This window comes from Oncorhynchus mykiss, chromosome 5 (genome assembly GCF_013265735.2).
Source record: "Oncorhynchus mykiss isolate Arlee chromosome 5, USDA_OmykA_1.1, whole genome shotgun sequence".
Lineage (NCBI taxonomy): Eukaryota > Metazoa > Chordata > Actinopteri > Salmoniformes > Salmonidae > Oncorhynchus > Oncorhynchus mykiss.
Genome location: NC_048569.1, coordinates 66425486 through 66449346, shown reverse-complemented (window position 1 = coordinate 66449346; position 23861 = coordinate 66425486). Strand labels below are relative to the sequence as shown.

The 23861-nt window shown below is 42.0% G+C and overlaps 2 protein-coding genes across 6 annotated transcripts in view; both read right to left on the bottom strand.

The window, feature by feature from the left end:
• The window catches only part of csnk1g2b (casein kinase 1, gamma 2b), a 45916-nt gene extending 31240 nt beyond the window's left edge, over positions 1–14676 (bottom strand). For 4 of the 5 annotated variants that reach the window (XM_021603972.2, XM_021603969.2, XM_036978123.1 and 1 more), the window contains exons 1-2: positions 14522–14676; positions 10718–11495 (exon numbers count right to left, since the gene is read on the bottom strand). In XM_021603972.2, the coding sequence (XP_021459647.1) occupies positions 10718–10945 (228 nt within the window). In that variant the 5' untranslated portion in view covers positions 10946–11495; positions 14522–14676. The other variant, XM_036978122.1, reaches the window with a different exon arrangement.
• Positions 14677–15750: 1074 nt separating this feature from the next.
• LOC110524380 (diencephalon/mesencephalon homeobox protein 1-B-like) lies at positions 15751–19076 on the bottom strand. Its single transcript, XM_021603968.2, has 4 exons — positions 18936–19076; positions 18377–18549; positions 17974–18149; positions 15751–16454 (listed from the first exon to the last, which is right to left on the bottom strand). The coding sequence occupies exons 2-4, from the start codon at positions 18540–18542 to the stop codon at positions 15996–15998; spliced, it is 801 nt and encodes a 266-aa protein (XP_021459643.2). The 5' UTR covers positions 18543–18549; positions 18936–19076; the 3' UTR covers positions 15751–15995.
• Between the last annotated feature and the right edge of the window lie 4785 nt (positions 19077–23861).

The following is a 23861-nucleotide window of genomic DNA, read 5'->3' as shown; positions in this document are numbered from 1 at the left end:
TTCCACATTCAAACTCTCAGTTTCCCCTCATCCCATCCATCTCTGCTGGCTACTCCATCTGGATTTCTACACACCATATACAGTATATTTCAACTATGCTGTGATGCTGAACATACAAGTTTAATCTAAATCGAATAGAATCTGATTGAGAGTTAAATAAAAATGAAGATAAATCATTTTGCAAAGAGCAGTGTTTCCGCTGCATATATGACGCTGCATCACGGCCAAATGACTGCTGCCGGCCCCAAAGAAATATGGAACATGAAAATATATTTCTACCGAGGCACACTTTGAAGATGCTAGAACTGTCCACATGAACTTTTCCTCTGCAAACAAAAAGAGTAATGAACAGAAACGGACAACCCCATAGTAGAATAGTTTATCCATTTACCTAGTCGGCTTGTAGTGGGTGTTCTATGAGAGAGAAAATATTTGAGGCGCATTGAAGTTACAGTGCATAAGTATTCAGACCCCTGGACATATTTCCAAATTTTGTTACGTTACAGCCTAATTCTAAAATGTATCAAATTAAACGTTTTACTCATCAATCTACACACAATACCCCATAATGACAAAGTGAAACAGTATGGCATTTTTGCAAATTATTAAAAAGAAACAGAAATACCTTATTTACATAAGTATTCAGACCCTTTGCTATGAGACTCAAAATTGAGCTCAAGTGCATCCTGTTTCCATTGATCATCCCTGAGAGGTTTCTACAACTTGGAATGCACCTGTGGTAAATTCAATTAATTGGACAGGTACACACACCTGTCTATATAAAAGGTCCCACAGTTGACAGTGCATGTCAGAGCAAAAACCAAGCCATGAGGTCGAAGGAATTCTCCGTAGAGCTCCGAGACAGGATTGTGTCGAGGCACAAATCTGGAGAAGGGTACCAAAACATTTCTGCAACATTTATTGGGGCCCTTCAGAGTGGCCTACATCATTCTAAAATGGAAGAAGTTTGGAACCACCAAGACTCGTCCGGGTTCTTGGTCAGGGAGGTGACCAAGAACCCGATAACTCTGACAGAGCTCTAGAGTTCCTCTGTGGAGATAGGAGAACCTTTCAGAAGGACAACCATCTCTGCAGCACTCCACCAAATCAGGCCTTTATGGTAGAGGCCAGACGGAAGCCACTCCTCAGTAAAAGGTACATACATGACAGCCCGCTTGTAGTTTGCCAAAAAGCACCTAAAGGACTCTCAAACCATGAAAAACAAGATTCTCTGGTCTGATGAAACCAAGATTGAACTCTTTGGCCTGAATGCCAAGCGTCACGGAGGAAACCAGGCACCATCCTATGGTGAAGCATGGTGGTGGCAGCCCCGGCCAAAGCCCGGACTTGAACACGATGAAACATCTCTGGAGACCTGAAAATTGCTGTACAGTGACACTCCCCTTCCAACCTGACAGAACTTGAGAGGATCTGCAGAGAAGAAATGGGAGAAACTTCCCAAATACAGGTGTGCCAAGCTTGTAGCGTCACACCCAAGAAGATTTGAGGCTGTAATATCTGCCCGAGGTGCTTCAAAAGTACTGAGTAGAGCCTGAATACTTTTGTAAATATGATTTTTTTTTAATTATGGGGTATTCTGTGTAGATTGAGGGAAAATGTCATCAATTTTAGAATAAGGCTGTAATGTAACAAAATGTGGAAAAAGTCAAGGGGTCAGAATACTTTCCGAATGTACTAACTTTTTGGACAACCCAACAAAATTTACATAGAAATGTGAGTTATAGATCTGTCACTCATTGAAAGCAAGTCTAAGAAGCGGTAGATATTTTCAATGTGCAATATTTCTATGCTTCCCATTTGTAAGTTTAGTTTTTGCATTTTTTATTTCATCACAAACTGAAATTAGGTGAACTATTCAAATTTCTGAAACCAGAAAATGGCGGAGCGATTTCTGCATAGTGCATCTTCGAGAACAAATTGTCCTCCAGTTGACGGATTACATTTCCAATATCCCCATCCAAGTGATAATTCTGTAAGAGTTATGTGAAGGCCAAGTAGTATGAAGCTGTGGCCCAGAGTATTGCTTCTTCATCCTTTGTAAAGTATTCCCAGTGAAACTGGTGATGTTTTTTTCCCCTGTTCAGAGAAATTAGCCACTGAAGTCACCTGCATTATTTAGCATAATTTAGTGTTAAAGTAACAATCACTAAATGCCATTGTTCCTGCTACTGCAGGGCTACACATTGCACCCATTTTAAATCGCATATGCGCCTAAATATTTTGCTGGACATTTTATTTAGGAGCACCAGTGTGCTTTGGAATGATATATTTGTTTAAATCACCCAGATTATTTTTGTTGTAATGATCACTTCACTGTAGCGCAGCCAGAGTGCCATGGTGCATACACTGAACTCAGATTCCTGACCCTCATGCTTGTGCTCCTAAATGTCTGTGTGTGCTCCTACATTTTTTACTTAGGCACACGTTCTCCTAAAAAAGGTCAGCATAGAGCCCTGTACTGCCACTTTTATCCACTTTGCTGGTCACTTGTTTATATTAAATGGATCACATTTTTTATTTGCAACTTTGGGTAGAAAACCAATAGCTTTTGCTCATTAGACCCATTTGTATCCTGATGTAATTTTGTGGTTTTGAGTGCAATATTTGTATTCACTCTCAGCAGGTGAACACTGCTCTGGCGACCTCTGGGTCTGTCTCTGCCCTCTGGGCATGGTCTTTTACTTCACACAGTAATGGTGCAGGCAGATGTTGGAGGCTGACTGTGGGGCTCCCATTCCTGGTTCTCACTCCCCGCATTAGACCATCCATCCCCTTGGTCCCTCTGTGTCCTAATAGTTTCACTCCTCACCGATAAACATATATGATCCACCCTGTGAGGGCCCCATCAGCCGTGCCTCTTTTGGAGACCGCACCACCCTGCTCTACTTGTTGATCCTGCCATATTCTTGTCCCAAAGATTAAGCCACGCTAGTCTTAGTACACATGGTCCGATACAGTGAAATGCTCATTAAATCAGTAATGGTTCCATTGATCGCTCCAATGTTCCTTGGATAACTGTGGCTGAACGCCAAGAAATGGCACTGACCTTCGGGCACACATGCATTTATTAGACGAAACCTATACAGGGTGCTCACTGGTTCCCCGGCCACTTTTGGTGACCTTTCATGGCACTCATTCGAATGTCTGCCCCTATCAACTTTCAATGGTAGTTTCTGTGCCTACCATGGTGACGACGGGTAATGGGGAAATCAGGGTTCGTTTCCAGCGAGGGAGCCTTGAGAAACAGCTACTGCTGCCAAGAAAGGCAACAGGCACACAAATGATCCACTCCCGATTCACGGAGGTGGTGATAAAAAATATACAATACAGGACTCTTTCGGGTCCCTGTAATTGGAATGAGTACACTTAAAATCCTTTAATGAGGATCCATTACTGATGTTTAGGAGTGATGTTTATAAGCATTTTTACAGTGGTCAAAAACTTCTGAAAGTATCACTGTTTTAACAGTAAAAAAAAAAGAAAATGTACCCCGTTTTCGCTACAAGGCTATAACGAGAGGAGTCGTGTCTCCGGCAGTAGCTCGGGAGAGACGAAGGTTGAAAGTCATGCGTCCTCCGATACACAACCCAACCAAGCCGCACTGCTTCTTAACACAACGTGCATCCAACCCGGAAGCCAGCCGCACCAATGTGTCGGAGGAAACACTGTGCACCTGGCAACCTTGGTTAGCGCGCACTGCGCCCGGCCCGCCACAGAAGTCGCTGGTGCGCGATGAGACAAGGATATCCCTACCGGCCAACCCCTCCCTAACCTGGACGACGCGGCCGGTTACGACAGAGCCTGGGCGTGAACCCAGAGTCTCTGGTGGCACAGCTGGCGCTGCAGTACAGTGCCCTTAATCACTGCACCACCCGGGAGGCTTTAACAGTAAAATTTGACTGCATGTTGTACATTGGTGTGACTATGTCCCATTGGGTGACGCCAATAAATAAAAGGTGCCGTCTTGGACAAGATGAAAAAAATGATTCATAATAATAAAATTTAAAAAATTGTTAAACATGAGGCAGGTAACATAATACAATAGTTTTGTCTAGGTTTAGAGAAAATACTGTAAATCTTACCCAAAATGCAAGACACTTGGTTATGATCATTATACAGGGAAATTGTGTTGTTCATTTCAAATGTCAGAATGTGATTGACTTAAAGACAAATAAATAACAAATAAAAAGCATTTTGTCTATTTGGGAATCGTTAAATGCGCTGTTGAAAACTGTTACCGGAATAAAGCAGCCTAAGCTACTGCCGGAGACAAGACTCCTCTCCTATAGCCTACCAGCTGATCAGGGCCTGGGTTACGTCAGATTTTCAGACTCACCATCAGCAATAGTCCTGATAGTTTTGCTTTAAACAATCAGTGTATAGTCATTTTTAGATATAAGATGAGGACAGCTACCCACACTGCATGGTCGAAGCAGGAGAAGAAAAGTTCACTCCGTAAAAACGTCGGGGTGAAATCCAAAGTTGTGCTCACACATTGGATATGTAATAGCACATTTTTAGATAAATATTGACACATTACTAGATCAAACACTTTGAATCTGTAAAAAGTACAAATTAATTAGTGGGTGATGGCATTTTCAGATCAAAAGTTGGGGGGGGACAAAAAGCAATCATCAAATCAAATTGTATTTTGTCACATGGTGTAGACTAACAGTGAAATGCTTACTTATGGGACCTTTTCCAACAAAAACAATGACAAATACACAGTGAATAACGAATAATGAGTAAAAATAACATGGCTATATACAGGGTGTACCAGTACCGAGTCGATGTTCAAAAAACAGTATTGCCTGTATGGGTAGAGTCCAGTGTGTGTGCATAGAGTCAGTGCAAAAGAGTTGGTGGAAAAAAATAAAATAGATCAATGCAGGTTGTCCGGGTAGCCATTTGATTAGATATTTAGCAGTCTTGTTTAGCAGCTTTAACCCTAGGGGGTAGAAGCTGTTCAAGGTCCTGTTGGTTCTAGACTTGGTGCAATGATACCGTTTGCCGTGTGGTAGCAGAGAAAACAGTCTATGACTTGGGTGGCTGGAGTCTGACAATTGTTTTGGGCCTTCCTCTGACACTGCCGGGTAGAGATCCTGGATGGCAGGGAGCTCGGGCCCAGTGATGCCCTCACCAACCTCTGTAGCACCACGTGGTCGGGTCCCTTGCAGTTGCCGTACCAAGCTGTGATGCAGCCAGTCAAGACACTCAATGGTGGAGTGGTATAACAGAATCTGAGGGCCCATGCTAAATCTTTTCAGCCTCCTGTGGGGGAAGAGGCGCTGTCGTGCCTTCTTCACAACTGTGTGGGTGTGTGTGTGTGGACCATGTTAATTATCTTATTGATGTGGACGCAGAAGGAACTTGAAGCTCTTGACCCGCTCTACTACAACCCCATCGATGTGGATAGGGGTGTGCTCGCCTATCCAGTTCCTATAGTCCACAATCAGCTCCTTTGTCTTGCTGACGTTGAGGGGAGAGGTTGTTGTCCTGGCACCACATTGCCAGGTCTCGGACCTCCTCGCTATAGGCTGCCTCATCGTCGGTGATCAGTCCTATCACAGTCGTGTCGTCAGCAAACGTGATGATGGTGTTGGAGTCTTACGCAGCCACGCAGTTGTGGGTGAACAGGGAGTACAGGAGGAGACTAAGCACACACCCCCGAGGGGCTCCCATGTTGAAGATCAGCGTGGTGGATGTCTTGCCTACCCTCACCACCTGGGGGCAGCACATCAGGAATTACAGCATCCAGTTGCAGAGGGTTCGGTCCCAGGGTCCTGAGCTTGGAGGGGACAGTGGTGTAGAATGCTGAGCTGTAGTCAATGAACAGCATTCTTACATACTGTAGGAATTCCTTTTGTCCAGGTTACCCAAGGGCAGTGTGGAGTGCAATAGATATTGCGTCGTCTGTGGATCTGTTGCGGCGAAATGGGAATTGTAGTGGGTCCAGGGGTGATGGTGTTGATGTTGATGTGAGCCATGACCAGCCATTCAAAGTATTTCATGGCTATAGCATTTCTTGGCGTTCTTGGGCATGGGGACTATAGTGGTCTCCTTGAAACAAGTTGGTATTACAGACCGGGTTTATTGTTACAAAGTGGGATTAAAATGGATTTAATTGTCAACAATCTACTGTAAAATACTATAATGTCAAGGAGGAAGATTTTAGATAAGTTGTATAAGTATTCCACCCTTAACTTAAGGAGTAACATTTGGCTTAACAAATCAAATAATAAGTTACATGGACTGACTGTGTGAAATAGGGGTTGACATGAGTTGATTGACTAATACTTCCACTGTCCTCCATACATCCATCTGTAAGGTCCCTCAGTCAAGTATTGCATTTCAAGCACAGATTCAACTACCAAGACAAGGGAGCTTTTCAAAAGCCCCAAAGAAGGGTAGTGATTGGTAGATGGGTATTAATAACAAATCAGATATTGAATATTTATTTAAGCATATTATTTATTTGGGGCGACAGATAGCCTAGTGGTTAGAGAGTTGGGCCAGTAACCGAAAGGTTGCTAGATCGAATCCCCGATCTGACAAGGTAAAAATCTGTCATTCTGACCCTGAACAAGGCAGTTAACCCACTATTCCTAGGCCGTCATTGTAAATAAGAATTTGTTCTTAACGGACTTGCCTAGTTAAATAAAAGGTTTTTAAAAAAGTGTATTTATTAAAAGTCTAGTTAATTATGCTGTGGATTATACAGTCTAAAAAACATTAAGGACACCTGCTCTTTCCATGACAGACTGACCAGGTAAAAACGTTGATCCCTTATTGATGTCACCTGTTAAATCCACTTCAATCAGTGTAGATGAAGGGGGAGTCAGGTTCAAGAAGGACTTTTAAACCTTGAGACAATTGAGACATGGATTGTGTGTGTGCCAGGCAGAGTGTGAATGGCCAAGACAAAAAAGTTCCTTTGAATGGGGGTATAGTAGTAGGTGCCAGGTGCACCAGTTTGTGTCAAGAACTGCAACACTGCTGGGTTTTTCACATCCTGCAGTTTCCCATATATCTCAAGAATGATTCACCACCCAAAGGACATTCAGATAACTTGACACACCTGTGGGAAGCATTGGAATCAACATGGGCCAGCATCCCTTTGGAACACTTGACACCTTGTAGAGTCTTTGCCCCAACGAACTGAGGCTGTTCTGAGGGCAAAAGGAAGGAGGGGGAGGGGGTGCAACTTAATTAGGAAGGCGGTACAAATGCTTGGTATAGTCAATGGATATAAGGGCAGTTTGTGGGACAGGTAACGGATATAGACTGACTGATGCTGTTGAAAAGCAGTTCTTGAGGAGAAACGACCACATCAGATGTCCAAGGAAAACAAGGCTGCAGGTCAAGTTGTCTAGTCCCTGTGTCCTTTTGTGGACAACAGGGGGAGGAGGTACCATTTCATAGAGCCTGTGCTGGCAGATTAAAGGGTGTAACATTAATACAACGCATGAGCTTATATACAAAAAAATAAGAATTGAGTTGTTGTATGTTTATTCTGTTACTCAGTAGGTGATTTATTTAAAATATGAAATATTATCAGTCCTTAATGATCTAGAAAGAAATTACTAAAACATACATTTGAAATGGAGTGCAGTGTCATTTGTCTGGTCTCTTTTGGGACCCTGTCACATCCATTACAACATTTTCCTTTAGCCTTATTATGAAAGAGCAAATACTTATATAAATTGATGAGGTCTGCCAATGAAAATAAATTATCAAAAAAATAAATCTAAATTATAACTACTCAAGATACTGGCAATTTCTTGTTTGAGGTACACTGCATTTTCAGATGACAAAAGTCTGGTGAAGAAATGTTTAATATATAAACACTTATTTTGCACAGCTTCACATCCATAACGGTCAACTTCGTTAAAGTATATGACCATTTTTATATTTTCATCATTGTTGTTCATGTGTGAATCAAAGCCTTACTTTCAAAGTGGCTATTAACATTTTAACCTAAGACTTAACAATTCAGACATTTGCTGATGTGTCCATTCTCCCAAAAATGCCTGTCCGTTTCCGTCACATCCATAACTCAAGTTGATGTTGCGTTACTTCAAAGTGGTATAAATTAGAATTGTCTACACTTCCCCTATAGGGTTCTACAAATATACAGTGCATTCGGAAAGTATTCAGATCCCTTCTATATCTCACATTTTGTTAAGTGACAACCTTATTCTCAAATTGATTAAATAAAAAAAAATCCTCAATCTACACACAATACCCCATAATGACAAAGCAAAAACATCTTTCTAGATCTGCAGAGATAGGGAGAAACTCCCCGAATACAGGGTTGCCAAGCTTATAGAGCCATACTCAAGGCTGTAATCGCTGCCAAAGGTGCTTCAACAAAGTACTGAGTAAAGGGTCTGAATACTTATGTAAATGTGATAGTTATTTTTAATACATTTGCTAAAAATCTTAAACCCATTTTTGCTTTGTCATTATGAGGTGGTGTGTGTAGATTGAGGGGGGGGGGGGGGGACACAATTTAATCAATTTTAGAATAAGCTGTAACATAGTGGTCTGAATACTTTCCGAATGCACTGTACACATTAACATTTATGCCTTATAAGTCAATTTTGTGAGACATTGTGTGTGCAAATGTCATATCCGTAATGCTGAAATTGCCCTTAGTCATTGTTAGGAAGAATGATGGTTTAAAAAACAGATGATTTTATGAATCCCATAAATTAAAATGTAGGTACAATAAACTAGCTTAATTTCTCATATCAAATTATATTTCAAAATGTTTCAGGAATGCTAATCTTATCGGTTTCTAACTACAGAAATTATTTTAGCACAATCTGAGATGGTGGGTGTCGAAATCCTATTTCCTTGTGCATGAGGGGGAAGAACCCACGTTTGAGTGACCAGGGAGGGGAACGCACAAACATGTGGACAGCTGCACTAGACTGGAGGTCAGCCAGGGGAGCTAAAGCAAAACACGCCACTCATGCCCAAACTTAGGTCAGAGGAGTTCACATGTGTCCGCTCCTCTGAGGCTTTGACCCAAGTCAAACCAGCAGCACATAAAAGCCTAAAGTTTCCTGGAGAAAAACAATCTTGCGGGAAGCAATGCCCAGTAACAGTTCAGTAATGCCATTATCTGTTGCCTGGCTGAACAGGTCCATGTTGCTTGCTAGCTGGTGAGATCAATCAACAGGGCACACTGCCATTGCCCTAATTAGGAAAGGTGAGAGTAGCGAGCTAGTAACTACCACCATTGAAACAAATTATTTGGTTCACTTCAAATGTACTCATGGAGCAACAGTGGCACAATATCCAGCGATGTTACGGAAATAATGCCAGAGCCGGATATAAAATGGACATGATGAGGATAAAAATACCCAAAACAGATGGAACGTTTCAGACAGAGAGGAGAAGCAGCGCAGCGGAGGATTTCAGTAAAAAGCGATTAAATTACAGCGCTAACCTCGGCTTTCAGTGCGGTTAGCAAAGCCTTCAATATGTGTCTAGTCAGAGATAATGACCTCCCTGGGAGATACAAATGTAAAGATAATCATACACGGTCCAGCGTGGCTGTGTAGGTGTTGACGCCAAGCCCACACTCGAGTGCAGCGTTCAGACGCCATTTATGACAAACAACCTCTCTCGTAGGGTGCAGAGTTACACCAAGGCCTTTCTCCAAGAGACTTCTAATCGGCAACTTTAAATGACCCCATTAAAACATATGGATATACCAGCGTTTACGGTGACATTCAGGCTTCTACATGACTGGAGGAAAACAGAAACTTAAAATGTTGCACAGGAAGCTCAATTTCTGGCTGGCTTCCCTTCACCAATCAGAAAATAAATGGGTCTTGCCTTTTCATGTGGTTTCCCAGACCCACGCTCTGTTTATTGCAGAGGAAGCTCAATTTCTGGCTGGCTTCCCTTCACCAATCAGAAAATAAATGGGTCTTGCCATTTCATGTGGTTTCCCAGACCCAATCTCTGCAGGCTGCAGAATTAAAATCTTGACTTGCAACCTCTGAGCCCCCTACGCTGGTTTACTCTGAGATTCCATTTCACCTTTGAGCTAAAAGGTAAGAACCCTACTGTGTGTGTGTGTGTGTGTACATGCATGCACACATCACCATGAGACAGTACTGTAGTTGACTTGTTCTCATAGTGATATTGTGCAACAATTCCCTTACCTCCCTCAAGGAGTTCTAGTGGGCGTTTCTCTGGCGTGTATATCATGACCTGGGAAGTTAATTATTCTTCCTTCTCTTTAATATAATACAAACGGAGCATGGTTGACTCATTAACAGTTCATGGGACCAAGCTACAGATAAGTAAATATTTGCCTGTGGGGGAAAGAGACAGTCAGCACTAAAATGTTTCCTGTCTCTTAAAGGTCAACAAGTCATCAGGGGTGGGGTGTTCTGCTGCTGTAAGGAAACTGGATTCAATTACCTTGGCCAAACTACAGTAACACAAATCTAATAACACAACAAAAAAAATGAATGTCACAATGCAGCAAACCAATGGCAAGCTGCACTAGTTGTAGTGAAGTAGTGTAGAGGAATGTTAGATTGGAGGGGATGGCAAAATATAGACCTACAGGATGTAATTTGAAAAAGACAGTGGTGAGGATGATTAATGTAGGAGTGCATCCAAACAGAAACACACCACAGCAATGCCGTTTAGTCAAACATGTTGGCCTTACCAATTTGATGGCCACATATTCGTTGGTGTAGAGGTTCTTCCCCAGCCGCAGCTCTCCAAAATTGCCACAGCCAATCTTTTTTCCGACACGGAAGTTTGGGCCAACCATAAGAACCCCAGAGTTGGTCCCTGTACCCCGGCCCCCATGTCCAGTCCTGCTGCCAGCTGCCTTAGACATCTTTTTCCCTTCCTCTGTCTCTCCTTTACTCCCTTTCTTGTCAAAATCCATAAGCTTGTGATACCCTGGCCTCTCCACGATTACTCTCCGGCCATGCAAATCACAGAGGGGCCAAAACAACCAGGACTCTTAAGGGAGGGGGAAGGTGATACAAAGACAGAGGAAAGGTGTTGTATAGAAATATGCAGTGTATTAAAAGCCACTTCCACAGGGGTAAAACTGCAACCAAAACACACAGTATGTCTATCTGCCAATGTTGTACCGCGTGCTGTCCCCTTCTTGTTTATGGTAGTCGACTCCTTTCTTCTCTGTTTGTCCAACTCCTGTCTCAGAGTAGCATGTCCCGGCCTGAAGTGGGCAGGTTGTGCTAGCATGCACCCACGCACACACAAACACAACAAGCACTTGGAATCCCAGCTACTGGATCCACAACACAGCTTGGCAACTTTCCCCGGAGCCCCTCATTGCGTCCTTCTGGTCAGTCTTTGGTAATACAGCAGACATTCTTCATGTTCCAGTGCCACGGCGGAAGGGGCAATGGTGGAGGCAGAGTCAACAATGATGATGAGATACTGCAGTAGAGTTTTGTTAAGTTGGATATCTGAAAAACACAAACAAACTGAATTAGCCCTTAGGTGTAACAATCCATTACAGAACATCTTGCCAAATACACATTTGCAGTGGTCAGATATCAAGGACATGTCTTTTCTAATTGCAGGCCTTAAAATGCAGCAATCTGCATGCAACAATAGTCAGAGATAGAATTTTATAAAGCCTAGTATGTTACTGGTAATTCATACATTTCTAGCCTGAAGTAGAAATGGGATCCATTTTCTGAGTGGTACATGCAGTGAATTCAATAAAGCAATCAATACGGGTGGAAACATCACATACTAGACTGAGTGTTGTGATGAGAACAATGCACCCCTTTCCAGGACGTATGGGGCGGCAGGGTAGCCTAGTGGTTAGAGCGTTGGACTAGTAACCGAAAGGTTGCAAGTTCAAACCCCCGAGCTGACAAGGTACAAATCTGTCGTTCTGCCCCTGAACAGGCATTTAACCCACTGTTCCTAGGCCGTCATTGAAAATAAGAATGTGTTCTTGACTGACTTGCCTAGTTAAATAAAGGTAAAATAAAACATAAAAAAATAAATTATCATTTTGAATGTCCAAAAACCAACACTATAGGGCTATGGCTTTGGACAAATGGTGTTCCTTGATTATTAGCTGTAAAGACTATCAAACATGACTGAGTCACAGGATGGTAAAATTTGACATATTCAACTGGAGTGTGCTACATAGCCTATGCCTTGGCACACTCATCCACAACCTCATCAATATATCGGTTTTCACTGGTAGTGTGATTTGACAGCCTTTGAATAGTTAATAGCATACATGGAGGTTTCTGTATAACCCTGAGGCCCAGCTTTCCTCCCTCTCCTTCCCTTGGGAACTGTGATGTTGCTGATACTCATGGAGAGCAGGTAATGCCAGCAATATCAGCAGGCAGCTATGCTTTCCTCAGGAAATGCACTTAAACTGATCAATGACTGCCAAAATGCCTCTCCATCCTGATAGCCTGGAAAACTCTGATGTGAATCAGTTAAGGGGATACATTGAAATGGAGAGGGCAAACCAAAGGGCTTACCTATATTATATATATATATATATATATATATATATATATATATATATATATATATATATATATATATATATATATATATATATATATATATATATATATATATATATATATATATATATATATATCCATGTTCATCATTGAAATAGCATGTAAAGAAAGCAGTAAAACACAGCATTAACCAATTTAACTTGGCCAATACCCAGTGCAAGCTTTATGCAGTAGTAGAATGAATAGACTAAATGTAGGAATGTGTGTGTGTGCCTTCACCTGTGCAAAGACAAACAGAAGCATGTGTTCAGAGTAGATAAGGTCAATTATTAAAAATCACTGTATCCTCTATGTAGTTGGACAAGTCTTGGTCATTAAAAATGTAAATCAATTAAATGGAGACCCCATTACTTGCTAAATGTATCCCCCACCACAAATTATGAAATTGTGAGAGCACTGAATACATGCTACTTCCATCTCAGTAATGTAAACAAAGTGGGGTAGCAAGTGCGGCTGGTTTTAATAGAAAAAATATATTTAAAACCGGACAGTAAAAATAAAAGAATTTGAGTCAGTGTGCTGATACATCTATCTATTCCAACCGACTGTTTAACTGAGAAATTGAAAAGCCACAGAAACAGAACTTAACACTACAGTTGACTGACTAGGGACAAATTAAACAGTTGAATATTATTGTCACATTTTTTTTTAAGTGGCATAAATTGCCAACGTGGTTATGAGTGAAACCACCGCCTTTCATACATAAATTAGCCAGCATGCGTTTACAATATAGTCATAATTTAAGCAATATAAAGATACAAACTAGCTATGAATAATATAGCCTATATGAACCATTGCATTTAATCCTATTTGGTAGCCAATTTGACACTGAATAAACAATAAATGCCTGATCAAATGTTTGCGCGACTAATTTTCACGAGATGTTGTGTTAGCTAGCTAGCTATTTGCCTTAGTAACCTGCTATATTCTCTTTCCAAATAGTTGAGTCCTAACAGTAACAGACAAACGAAACAATAACGTCTACAGTAAATTAGCTAACAAGCAAGATTAGTGACAAAATATAAAGCTAGCTTATGTGATGAAGGTAACTCCACTGTTTAATGAAGGCCTCACATCGAGCTAGCTCGCTAATTTAGCTAGCGCATTCTCTTCCTCTCGCAGTCGCTAGCTACCGAGTTATCTAGTCTGATTCTATGGCAGTTGCTGTCAGTTTTGTGGCCCATTTAGGAAAGGTATCTTAACCTGGTACCCGTTCGAAGAGGACAATGCTTGTGATCTGTCTGTAGTTTCCATATTTTTATACTTGTCAACTCCGTAAATACTCCGCGGAAGTGAAAGAAACGGGTGTCTGAAAATATTTATCAAATCGTTACAGACTTGCAAGCTAGATAACTAACGTTAGCTACCGTACCGTCCGTAGTGCTACCTAGCAAACGTTAGCGAACTAGCTACTAGTACTAGCGTGCTGAGGTGAGGTAGCAGACATGTACTGATACATTATCACCAGCTTGTTTTCTTGTCAAACTATTCAAATTGTTGATTAGTTAGCTACTCATCGAACATATCCTGGCCTACTAGCTACTTGTTCCCAAAACACACTGATCAGTCACGAACTAGCTAACGTTAGCAAGCTAATGCCGAGTAGAAGAAGCTAAAACTGCATAGAACATCAAATATTCATTGCCATAACCTGAATTACATATTAATCAAGACAAACCCTTCTAATATTGCAAACACATTATATGAAGTACTTAAAAGCGAATTAACAAAGTGCATTTCACCTAAATTAGCTGCGTTTGTTTTCAGTTCCCAAACATAACATCAGTGGGCAACTCCTTAATCCCCACAACATAAATCCAGTTTGTAGCTAGCTCTTTCCTTAGCTAGGTCGTTAATTTACGGCTAAATGCGATTGCATTCGGAAAAAGCTCCCCCACTTAACCATGTATCATCGAAGAAACGTATTTTACCTGTCAACGTGTATTTTCAAATTGGACGTATCAACATGGCCATGTATTTACGATATTTTATATTTTCTCCCTCGCTAGGTCTTGCTGTCTCTTTAAGTCTCCCAGCCGATAAGCAAACATTCAGCGTCATCTTTACTCCTACTGTTATCCTTGCGCTGGTAAACTAACGCACCTTGCTTGAAGAATAGGACCAAAATCCATACAGCTCAATAACCCATGAAAATAGTCGAGTGTGGATGCTGTGGCTCAGTTTCCAGCTATACAATTTATGAAACACAAATTCTGAGCTTTTGTGAACTACTGGACTGTCATCTGGTAAAGCATAGCAAAATCATGAAACATCAAGAGCATTTGTTTGTCTAACTTTGGTGTCTTGAGGGGGCTATATAACCTACTAGACACAAGTAAGTGGCATGTCCTACTGATTTACACAGCATGAGAATTTGGTCAAATCTATCCTCCTCTTCCATGACCCTTATTTCAATATTTTATTGTGCTTTTGACTAGTATATTAGCTAAATCTTCAATTTGAAGCTCTATAGTTGATGTGTGCTGTAGGCCTAAAACCACCATCTGCTACCTCTGGTCACCTGGCTGGTAGCCTCCCTTGCCAGGCTGTCCTGACACAGGGGTATCTGGTTGGCTTTCCCTCCCTGCAAAGAATCTGTTGGAGCACATACCAGTCATTTACCCTTTGTTCTAAGACCTTGACCTCCCATTGCTTGAGTTGTTGCCTTCTTCTGCCCTAGACCAGAGATCCAAACTCATCTGGGTTATTATTTTTCTATTTGCAAACAGATACAAATGGAAACTAAAAAGACATTCAAAATAATTGTATTCACACAGAGTTGAATTATGATTTTATTGTGTATTACCATGAAATTAATGTAGGATAGGCCTAACGTTTCACTGGGGCGGCAGGTAGCCTAGTGGTTAGAGCATTGAGCCAGTAACTGAAAAGTTGCTGGATCGAATCCCAGAGCTGACAAGGTAAAAATCTGTTGTTCTGCCCCTGAACAAGGCAGTTAACAAACTGTTCCCCGGTAGGCTGTCATTGTAAATAAGACTTTGTTTTAAACTGACTTGCCTAGTTAAATATATATTTTAAATCATACCTTGAGACATTACAGAAAATTGTCTTGAACAAATGTATATATGATGTGAAAAAAGTGCCCGAAATCACATCTCAATTCTCTATTCTCCTAAGTGCTTGTCATAAGTGAGTAAAAACTGACTAACATCTCTATGCAAATGAAGTATGTACCAATCCACTCCTGATTGCGATCCTGAATGCTCACAACATACCTTGAGTGTTTCTTAATCAATCTAATCATCTACAGACATAATCACTTGTCAGAGGTCCTTCACACATACATACAGTATGTACAGTGTCAAAGTATACAATCAGTAGTTTATGTGTCCGTATTGATACCAGTGTACCAGTCCCTTTTTGCCATTACACACTGCAGAGAAGTTATAGACCCAAATTGGGGTGGTGTACAGCTTTACTGGGAAAGAAAGTCTGAAGGGAAAGGCTGCAGTTTTTACCAACCGGTGGGGCAACTCCTAAGGCCGGGCTGTGTTGCTGTAGAATGGGCCAGAATTTGGGGGTCAAATGTAGGCCAGCTGACAGCATCCCTAAAGCATGATGATGTGGAAGGTGGTTCCGCTCTCCATACACAAAGGGAAAAACGGGAGGATAATGTAATCTTGTGTGGACCTGAGTTGCAATGGCGTCTCCAGGACAAGAAATGGTAGGAGCATCACTGACTTCCCAGAGAGGAGCAAATTTGCTTTGTGTTTTGGAGTCCTTAGTAGTGCTCCCTTCCCCTCCTGCCTTGGTCTGATGTGGTTCCTCCAGGCTTTGTTCTCTGCGAAGAGGGGAGCATCGCTGTCCCTTACGAAGCTTTGCTCTTCTGTTCTTGAACCACACCTGGAGGAGCATATTATTTAGTTATTGGTGAAGGGTTGAAGTGTTTATGAAGCTTTTAAAAAGTAACATCTAAAGCACTACAGCTTTTATATACACTTCCTTTCAGGAAAGTATTCAGACCCCTTGACGTTTTCCACATTTTGTTACGTTACAGCCTTATTCTAAAATCTATTCAATTGTTTACCCCCTAACACAATACCCCATAATGACTAAGCACATTTTTTCTAATTTATAACCAAAAAAATAACAACAATATCACATTTACATAAGTACTCAGACTCTTTACTCTGTACTTTGTTGAAGCACCTTTGACAGCAATGAAAGCATCTTGGGTGTGACGCTACAAGCGTGGCACACCTGTATTTGGGGAGTTTCTCCCATTCCTCTCTGCAGATCCTCTCAAGCTCTGTCAGGTTGGATGGGGAGAGTTGTGCACAGCTATTTTCATTTCTCGCCATCCCCACAGCATAATGCTGCCACCACTATACTTCATCGTAGGGATGGTGCCAGGTTTCCTCCAGACGTGACACTTGTCATTCAGGCCAAAGAGTTCAATCTTGGATTCATCAGACCAGAGAATCTTGTTTCTCATGGTCTGTGAGTCTTTACGTGCCTTTTGGCCAACTCCAACCGGGTTGTCATGTGCCTTTTACTGAGGAGTGGCTTCCGTCTGGCCACTCTACCATAAAGGCCTGAGTGGTGGCGTATTGCAGAGACGGTTGTTCTTCTGGAAGGTTCTCTCATCAACACAGAGGAGCTCTGGAGCTCTGGTCACCTCCCTGACCAAGGCCCTTCTCCTCCGATTGCTCAGTTTGGCCGGGCGGCCAGCTCTAGGAAGAGTCTTGGTGGTTCCAAACTTTTTCCATTTAAGAATGATGGAGGCCACTGTGTTCTTGGGGACCTTCAATACTACAGAAATGTTTTGGTACCATTCCCCAGATCTGTGCCTCGACACAATCCTGTCTCGGAGCTCTACGGACAATTCCTTCAACCTCATGGCTTGGTGTTTGCTCTGTCATGCACTGTCAACTGCGAGACCTTATATAGACAGGTGTGTGCCTTTTCAAATCATGTCCAATCAATTGAATTTACCAGAGGTGGACTCCAATCAAGTTGATGAAACATCTCAAGGATGATCAATGGAAACAGGATGCACCCAAGGTCAATTTCAAGTCTCATAGCAAAGGGTGTGAAGAGTTATGTAAATAAGGTATTTCTGTTTTTTACTTTCAATACATTTTCAAAAATTTCAAAACACCTGTTTTTGCTTTGTCATTATGGGGTATTGTGTGTAGATTGCTGAGAAATATTAATAAATAATAATAATAAAAATATTTAATCAATTTTCGAATAAGGCTGTAACATAACAAAATGTGGAAAAAGTCAAGGGGTCTGAATACTTTTCCGAAGGCACGGTATATTACAAGAATAACCTTAGTAAAAGCAGCAGTTCAAATAAATATTATGAATGAATGAATGCACACAGGCTGGTCCTTTTTGAAGAGCGACCTTTACTGACCTGAATGCGAGCTTCAGGCAAGTTGATGCAGACAGCCAGTCTTTCTCTCATGCTTACATCAGGGTACTGGGTCTGTTGGAAGGCTTTCTCTAGAGCCTGTAGCTGGGACACAGTGAAGGCTGTGCGGCTCCGACGTTGCTTTTGCTGGTTCCCATAACGGGCCTCCAAGATCAACTCTGTGGGGACAGAGGAAAAGCCACAACAAGATTAGTGGTGAAACAGCCAACCAGTTGGCATTTCAGATTTCGGGCTAAACGGAAAATACCAGCATTTTGGCAGCCTACAAATGTTTTTTAATGTTTTTTGTGTGTGTGTGTGTGAAAAATGTTGCCATCTGCATTTGTTTGATTGCATGCATCGATTGCAGACACTGTCATAAATTAAAGTAGTCTAGTCTAAATACCAGCAAGTCTTTCAGCAACAGAGAACGTGTTAACCGAGGAGGGATTGGCCAATGAATAAACCTGGTACTGGTCTGCCATCTGGTGGTGGTCGAAACAGACGGAGTTGAAGCTGTGTAGAGGATAGACTCCACTGTTGGATCCCCCGCAGAAATTCAAAGCATTCATAGCGCCCCTAAATTAATATAGACAAAATAACCGTTTTTATTTGATTGGCCTTACACCATAATAATTAAGCATACAATGTCGCCTATATAGTTTGTAAATGAAGGACGTTTGCACTGTGCAAAATTGCACGGTGCAATTTTGATTTACAGTCTAAACTCACTTCAAAAATTAAAAAATACAGGACAAACGGTAAATATACATTTTCAACTTTCTTGATAATTCAAGGTAATTGAAAGGTATTATTCTCTAAGCATAAACCATTGCCACTTGATTTAGTGGCAATCTGCTGCAGTAGACTACCAACATACAACTATCTTCAAAATACAGATCAGATAAAAAAAAATATATTCCAGTGATGAAGTGTGTAAAAGTTCCAGTATTTTTTTTTTTTACCTGAAAAGCTCACAAAACAGCAGAAATGTAATCGATTCCCGTGCGCTTTAGAGGCAAAGAAGTCCACCTCAACAGTCCAATACTTTCGAAATGCAGGCCTTATCCTCGTACGCCACGGCATGGATCTAATTCTCCGAAAACCACTCTCACCCACCGACCCAGGACTATTTAAGAAGCATTTACTCCAGCTCCCCTCAACCATTAGCCAATAGAAAGAAAGGTATTAGCCTGGATTAGGTGGGATGAGGGGAAAGAGGGGGGTCCAAGGGCTCAAGTTTTTGAAACTATTGAACTTGGGGAGATTTACGCAAAGGACCCCCCCACAATAAACGAGCGCTTCACTCCCTCCCGTTAAAACAATTAAAACAATGTGGTCTGCTAATCTCTGAGGCAGCCCAGATTAAAATAACAGCCTTTGATTGTCCCCTGTTCTCAGCCTTCTTTCTCCTAAACTCCCTGCTTTGTCAATCTCTACTTGGAGGGGGTTTGCTTTGCGGTTTGTTTTGCTAACAGACTCAATATTTTGCCCATAAACTGTCAGCCTGTGAAACAAAATCTAGACATTGGCCATTAAGACCAATTTCCTAAGGTTCAACTAAACCAGATTCAAGATCTCTTCATAGATAACTATTATCCCACCACAACAAGGAAAATAATTAAACAATTAAGTTTTCCATATTATTGTGCTTTGCCACATTGTTACACTCACATAATTAAAAACAACATGCAAATGTTTTATTCATAATTTGCATGTAGGTTAGATGGAGTGTTTTTTCAGTAGCACTTGCATAGAACTCTTGCAGCATTTATATTTTTTTCCACAAATGCAGTATTGTGAAAGTAGGCTGTTGAATGCCACACCCTGAAAATCTTTCCAGCCTGCTCTCATAGACTAGACGTAACATAGTAAATGTAAATCTGGGACACTCAAATTAGTATGACATGGTTACGTTTGGTATGGTTAGATAACACAATCTTACTTAAGGCAAAAACAAAGGTAAGCTTGTTTGTCGAAGTCAATGGGTGAATCTCATCAGGGGCAACTTTAGCATTTTAGTTAATTAGCAACTTTGCAACTACTTACTACTTTTTAGCTACTTAAAATAAATAATAATAAGTACACTTCTAACCCTTATCCCAGTGCTTAATTTGAGCTGGAACAGGATCCGGCATCTCTCAGATTTGACTTGGTTCGTTCCGGCACCTATTTGCCTGGATCCGGTTCCTCTCGCGGCATGATTTATTCATTGAAAACATTCTTTTAAAAGCAACCAGAGTTAAATCAAGTTGCCTCTTCGTTATTTCTCCTGCCCCCTAGAAAAACAATCTCGTAAAAGTGCGGGGATCCTTCTGTGTAATCACCCTATCCTGACACACTGATTCCAGACCTGCTCTTCACTGTGTATCCACCGACATAGTGCTAGGAGCAGGTCCAATTTGGACGAAGGCTCAGTTCAAGAACAAGCAAACTTATAACCCCTGGCTTGTCATGCAAATTACAGTGCTGGGCTGTACAACATTCGAAAGGTTGGGTCTAGAAAAGACTGGGGTCTAGAAAAGACTGGTAGACAAGGCTCAAGAGGACACCCAGGTTATAGTTAACACTCAAAATGAAAAAATAGACACTACAGCCAGTGTTCCAAACAGCCTTACAAGGAGGCTAACCATCACAGCCACATTTCTTGCTTTGAGCAAGAAATTGACCGTCAGGATTTAAATGGACTTGACATGGGGAAAGGCATTGGGGAAGGTTTTGTACTGTGAAGTTAATCGGAATATGTGCTTCATATTATCACATAGGCAGGAGGTCTATATATTCTCATATGAGTGTTCTGCTAAAAAACAGCTAATTTTCCTCTCTGCCCCATGGCAAAATGAGTAGAATTGCATAAAATTAGGGTGCGCACATATGGGTAAGCAGATCATCCCTGCTATGGACTATACGTATGGCGGGTGTTCTGTAGTGATGTTTAAAATGCTGCAAATTAATCAGCACCTTGGAGAGCGCTGTCCGTTTCACCAACATAGATAGTAGGATACTTGGGTGTTCACTCTGTCCTCTGTGCTGCTGCATTGTGTTTGTCACTTTCTCATGCGTTCCGGTATCACAGAGCCGCCTCGAAAGGCACACACCTGTTGTTACGTCCTGACCTTAGAGAGCCTTTTTTATGTCTCTATTTGGTTTGGTCAGGGTGTGATTTGGGTGGGCATTCTATGTTCTGCTTTCTATGTTTTTATATTTCTATGTTTTGGCCGGGTATGGTTCTCAATCAGGGACAGCTGTCTATCGTTGTCTCTGATTGGAAATCATACTTAGGCAGCCTTTTTCTATTTTGTAATTGTGGGAAGTTGTCTTTGTTAGGGGCCCTTGTAAGCTTCACGGTCGTTTTTGTTATTTTTGTTATTTCTTGTTTTGTTGGCGCCATTTAAACAAATAAAAGAAAATAGGGTTCTGCACCTTGGTCTCATTCCGACGACGGCCGTGACACCTGTCTATATAAGATCCCACAGTTGACCGGGCCTGTCAGAGTAAAAACCAAGCCACGACGTCGAAGGAATTATCCATAGAGCTCCGAGACATGATTGTGTGTGGGGGGGGGGGGTACCAAAACATTTCTGCAACATTGAAGGTCCCCAAGAACACAGTGGCCTCCATCATTCTTAAATGGACAAATTTTGGAACCACCAAGACTCTTCCTAGAGCTGGTAGCCCTGCCAAACTGAGCAATCGGGAAGAAGGTCCTTGGTCAGGGAGGTGACCAAGAACCCGATGGCCACTCTGACAGAGCTCCAGAGTTCCTCTGTGGAGATAGGAGAACCTTCCAGAAGGACAACCATCTCTGCAGCACTCCACCAATCAGGCCTTTATGGGACAGTGGCCAGACGGAAGCCACTCCTCAGTAAAAGGCACATGATAAAACAATTACTAATATGGAAATCACAGTACACCTAACAAAGTTTATTTCTTCTCTCACCAAAGTCCTGGCATACAGTACCAGTGCATTGTGACCCATTCCAAATTATAATCCAGTGGTTCAAACCCTGAATGCTGATTGGCTGAAAGCCGTGGTACATCAGACCCTATACCACAGGTATGACAAAACATTTCCTTATATTGTTTTAATTACACTGGTAACCAGTTTTATAGCAGTAAGGCACCTCTGGGGTTTGTGGTATATGGCCAATATACCACGGCTAACGGCTGTGTCCAGGCACCCTGTGTTGCTTAGTGCATAAGGACAGCCATTAGCCGTGGTATACTGGCCATATACTGCACCCCCTCATGCCTTATTGCTTAATTATAACATTCTCCAATAAGGTTGGTATGCTCGGTGGTATGCAGGGTGGTATGCTGGGTGGTATGCAAGGTGGTATGCTGGGTGGGATGCAGGTTGGTATGCTGGGTGGTATGCTGGGTGGGAGGCTGGGTGGGATGCAGGGTGGTATGCTGGGTGGTATGCTGGGTGGGATGCTGGGTGGGATGCAGGGTGGTATGCTGGGTGGTATGCTGGGTGGGATGCAGGGTGGTATGCTGCTGGTTTATATCAACACTTTGTTAATTTCCATTAACTCTTTCAGAGTGAAAAATTAATGGGAGGGGCCTCAAAAATCAAAAATCCCAGCATGAAACTAAGAAGATGACTTCCAAAGAGTGGCTGGGGAACCAATAGATGCAACAACTTCGGGACACACTCGTGACTTGAATGATGCAATTCAGTTTCCACTTTTAAATACTAAAACAAACGTGAAATTCGAATGAACAAATCCCCCTGTCATTTTACAAAATATAAACCTCAGTAACAGCTAAACATTTCATTTGGGAGGTATTTCATCTGTTACATGTGTCAAATCTCAAAATCAGACAATAACAAATGGACATGGCATATAATTAATCACACCTCTCCATTCTTTTGTATTACCATGCACAAACTCCAAACATATTACGGTGCATGTGAGGCGTGCATGAACATGCAAATAAGGGGGAAGGGACTGATTTTGGCGATAACTAACACAGTCATGGGTGGGTAACTCTAACATTCACTCGAAAAGTACCCTGGGAAATATGCTGGGCCATTCAAGGACATTCAGGCACTTGCTCCGAAGCCGTTGTCTTGGCTGTGTGTTTATGGTCATTGTCCTATTGGAGGTTTAACGGTCATCCCATTCTGAGGTCCTGAGTGCCCTGGAGCAGGTTTTCTTCAAGGATATCTCTGTACTTTGCTCCGTTAATCTTTGCTTCGACCCTGACTAGTCTCCCAATCCCTGCCGCTGAAAAACATCCCCATAGCATGATGCTGCCAACACCAAGTTTCACTGTAGGGATGGCGCCAGGTTTTCTCCAGACATGACATTCAGGCCAAAAGACTTCAATCTTGGTTTCATCAGACCAGAGAATCTTGTTTATCATGGTCTGAGAGTCTTCAGGTGCCGTTTGGTAAACTCCAAGTGGGCTGTCATGTGCTTTTTACTGAAGAGTGGCTTCCGTCTGGCCACTCTCCAGTAAATGCCTGATTGGTGGAGTGCTGCAGAGATGGTTGTCCTTCTGGAGGGTTCTCCCATCTCCACAAGAGGAACTCTAGAGCTCTGTCAAAGTGACTATCAGGTTCTTGGTCACCTCCCTGACCAAGGCCCTTCTCCGATTGCTCAGTTTGGCAGAGCAGCCTGTTCTAGGAAGAGTCTTGGTGGTTCCAAACCTCTTCCATTTAAGAATGATGGAGTCCACTGTGTTCTTGGGGCGCTTCAATGCTGCAGAAATGTTTTGGTACCCTTCCCCAGATCTGTGCCTCGACACAATCATGTCTCGGAGCTCTACAGACAATTCCTTTGACCTCGTGGCTTGGTTTTTGCTCAGACATGCACTATAAACTGTGAGACCTTATATAGACAGGTGTGTGCCTTTCCAAATCATGTCCAATCAATTGAATT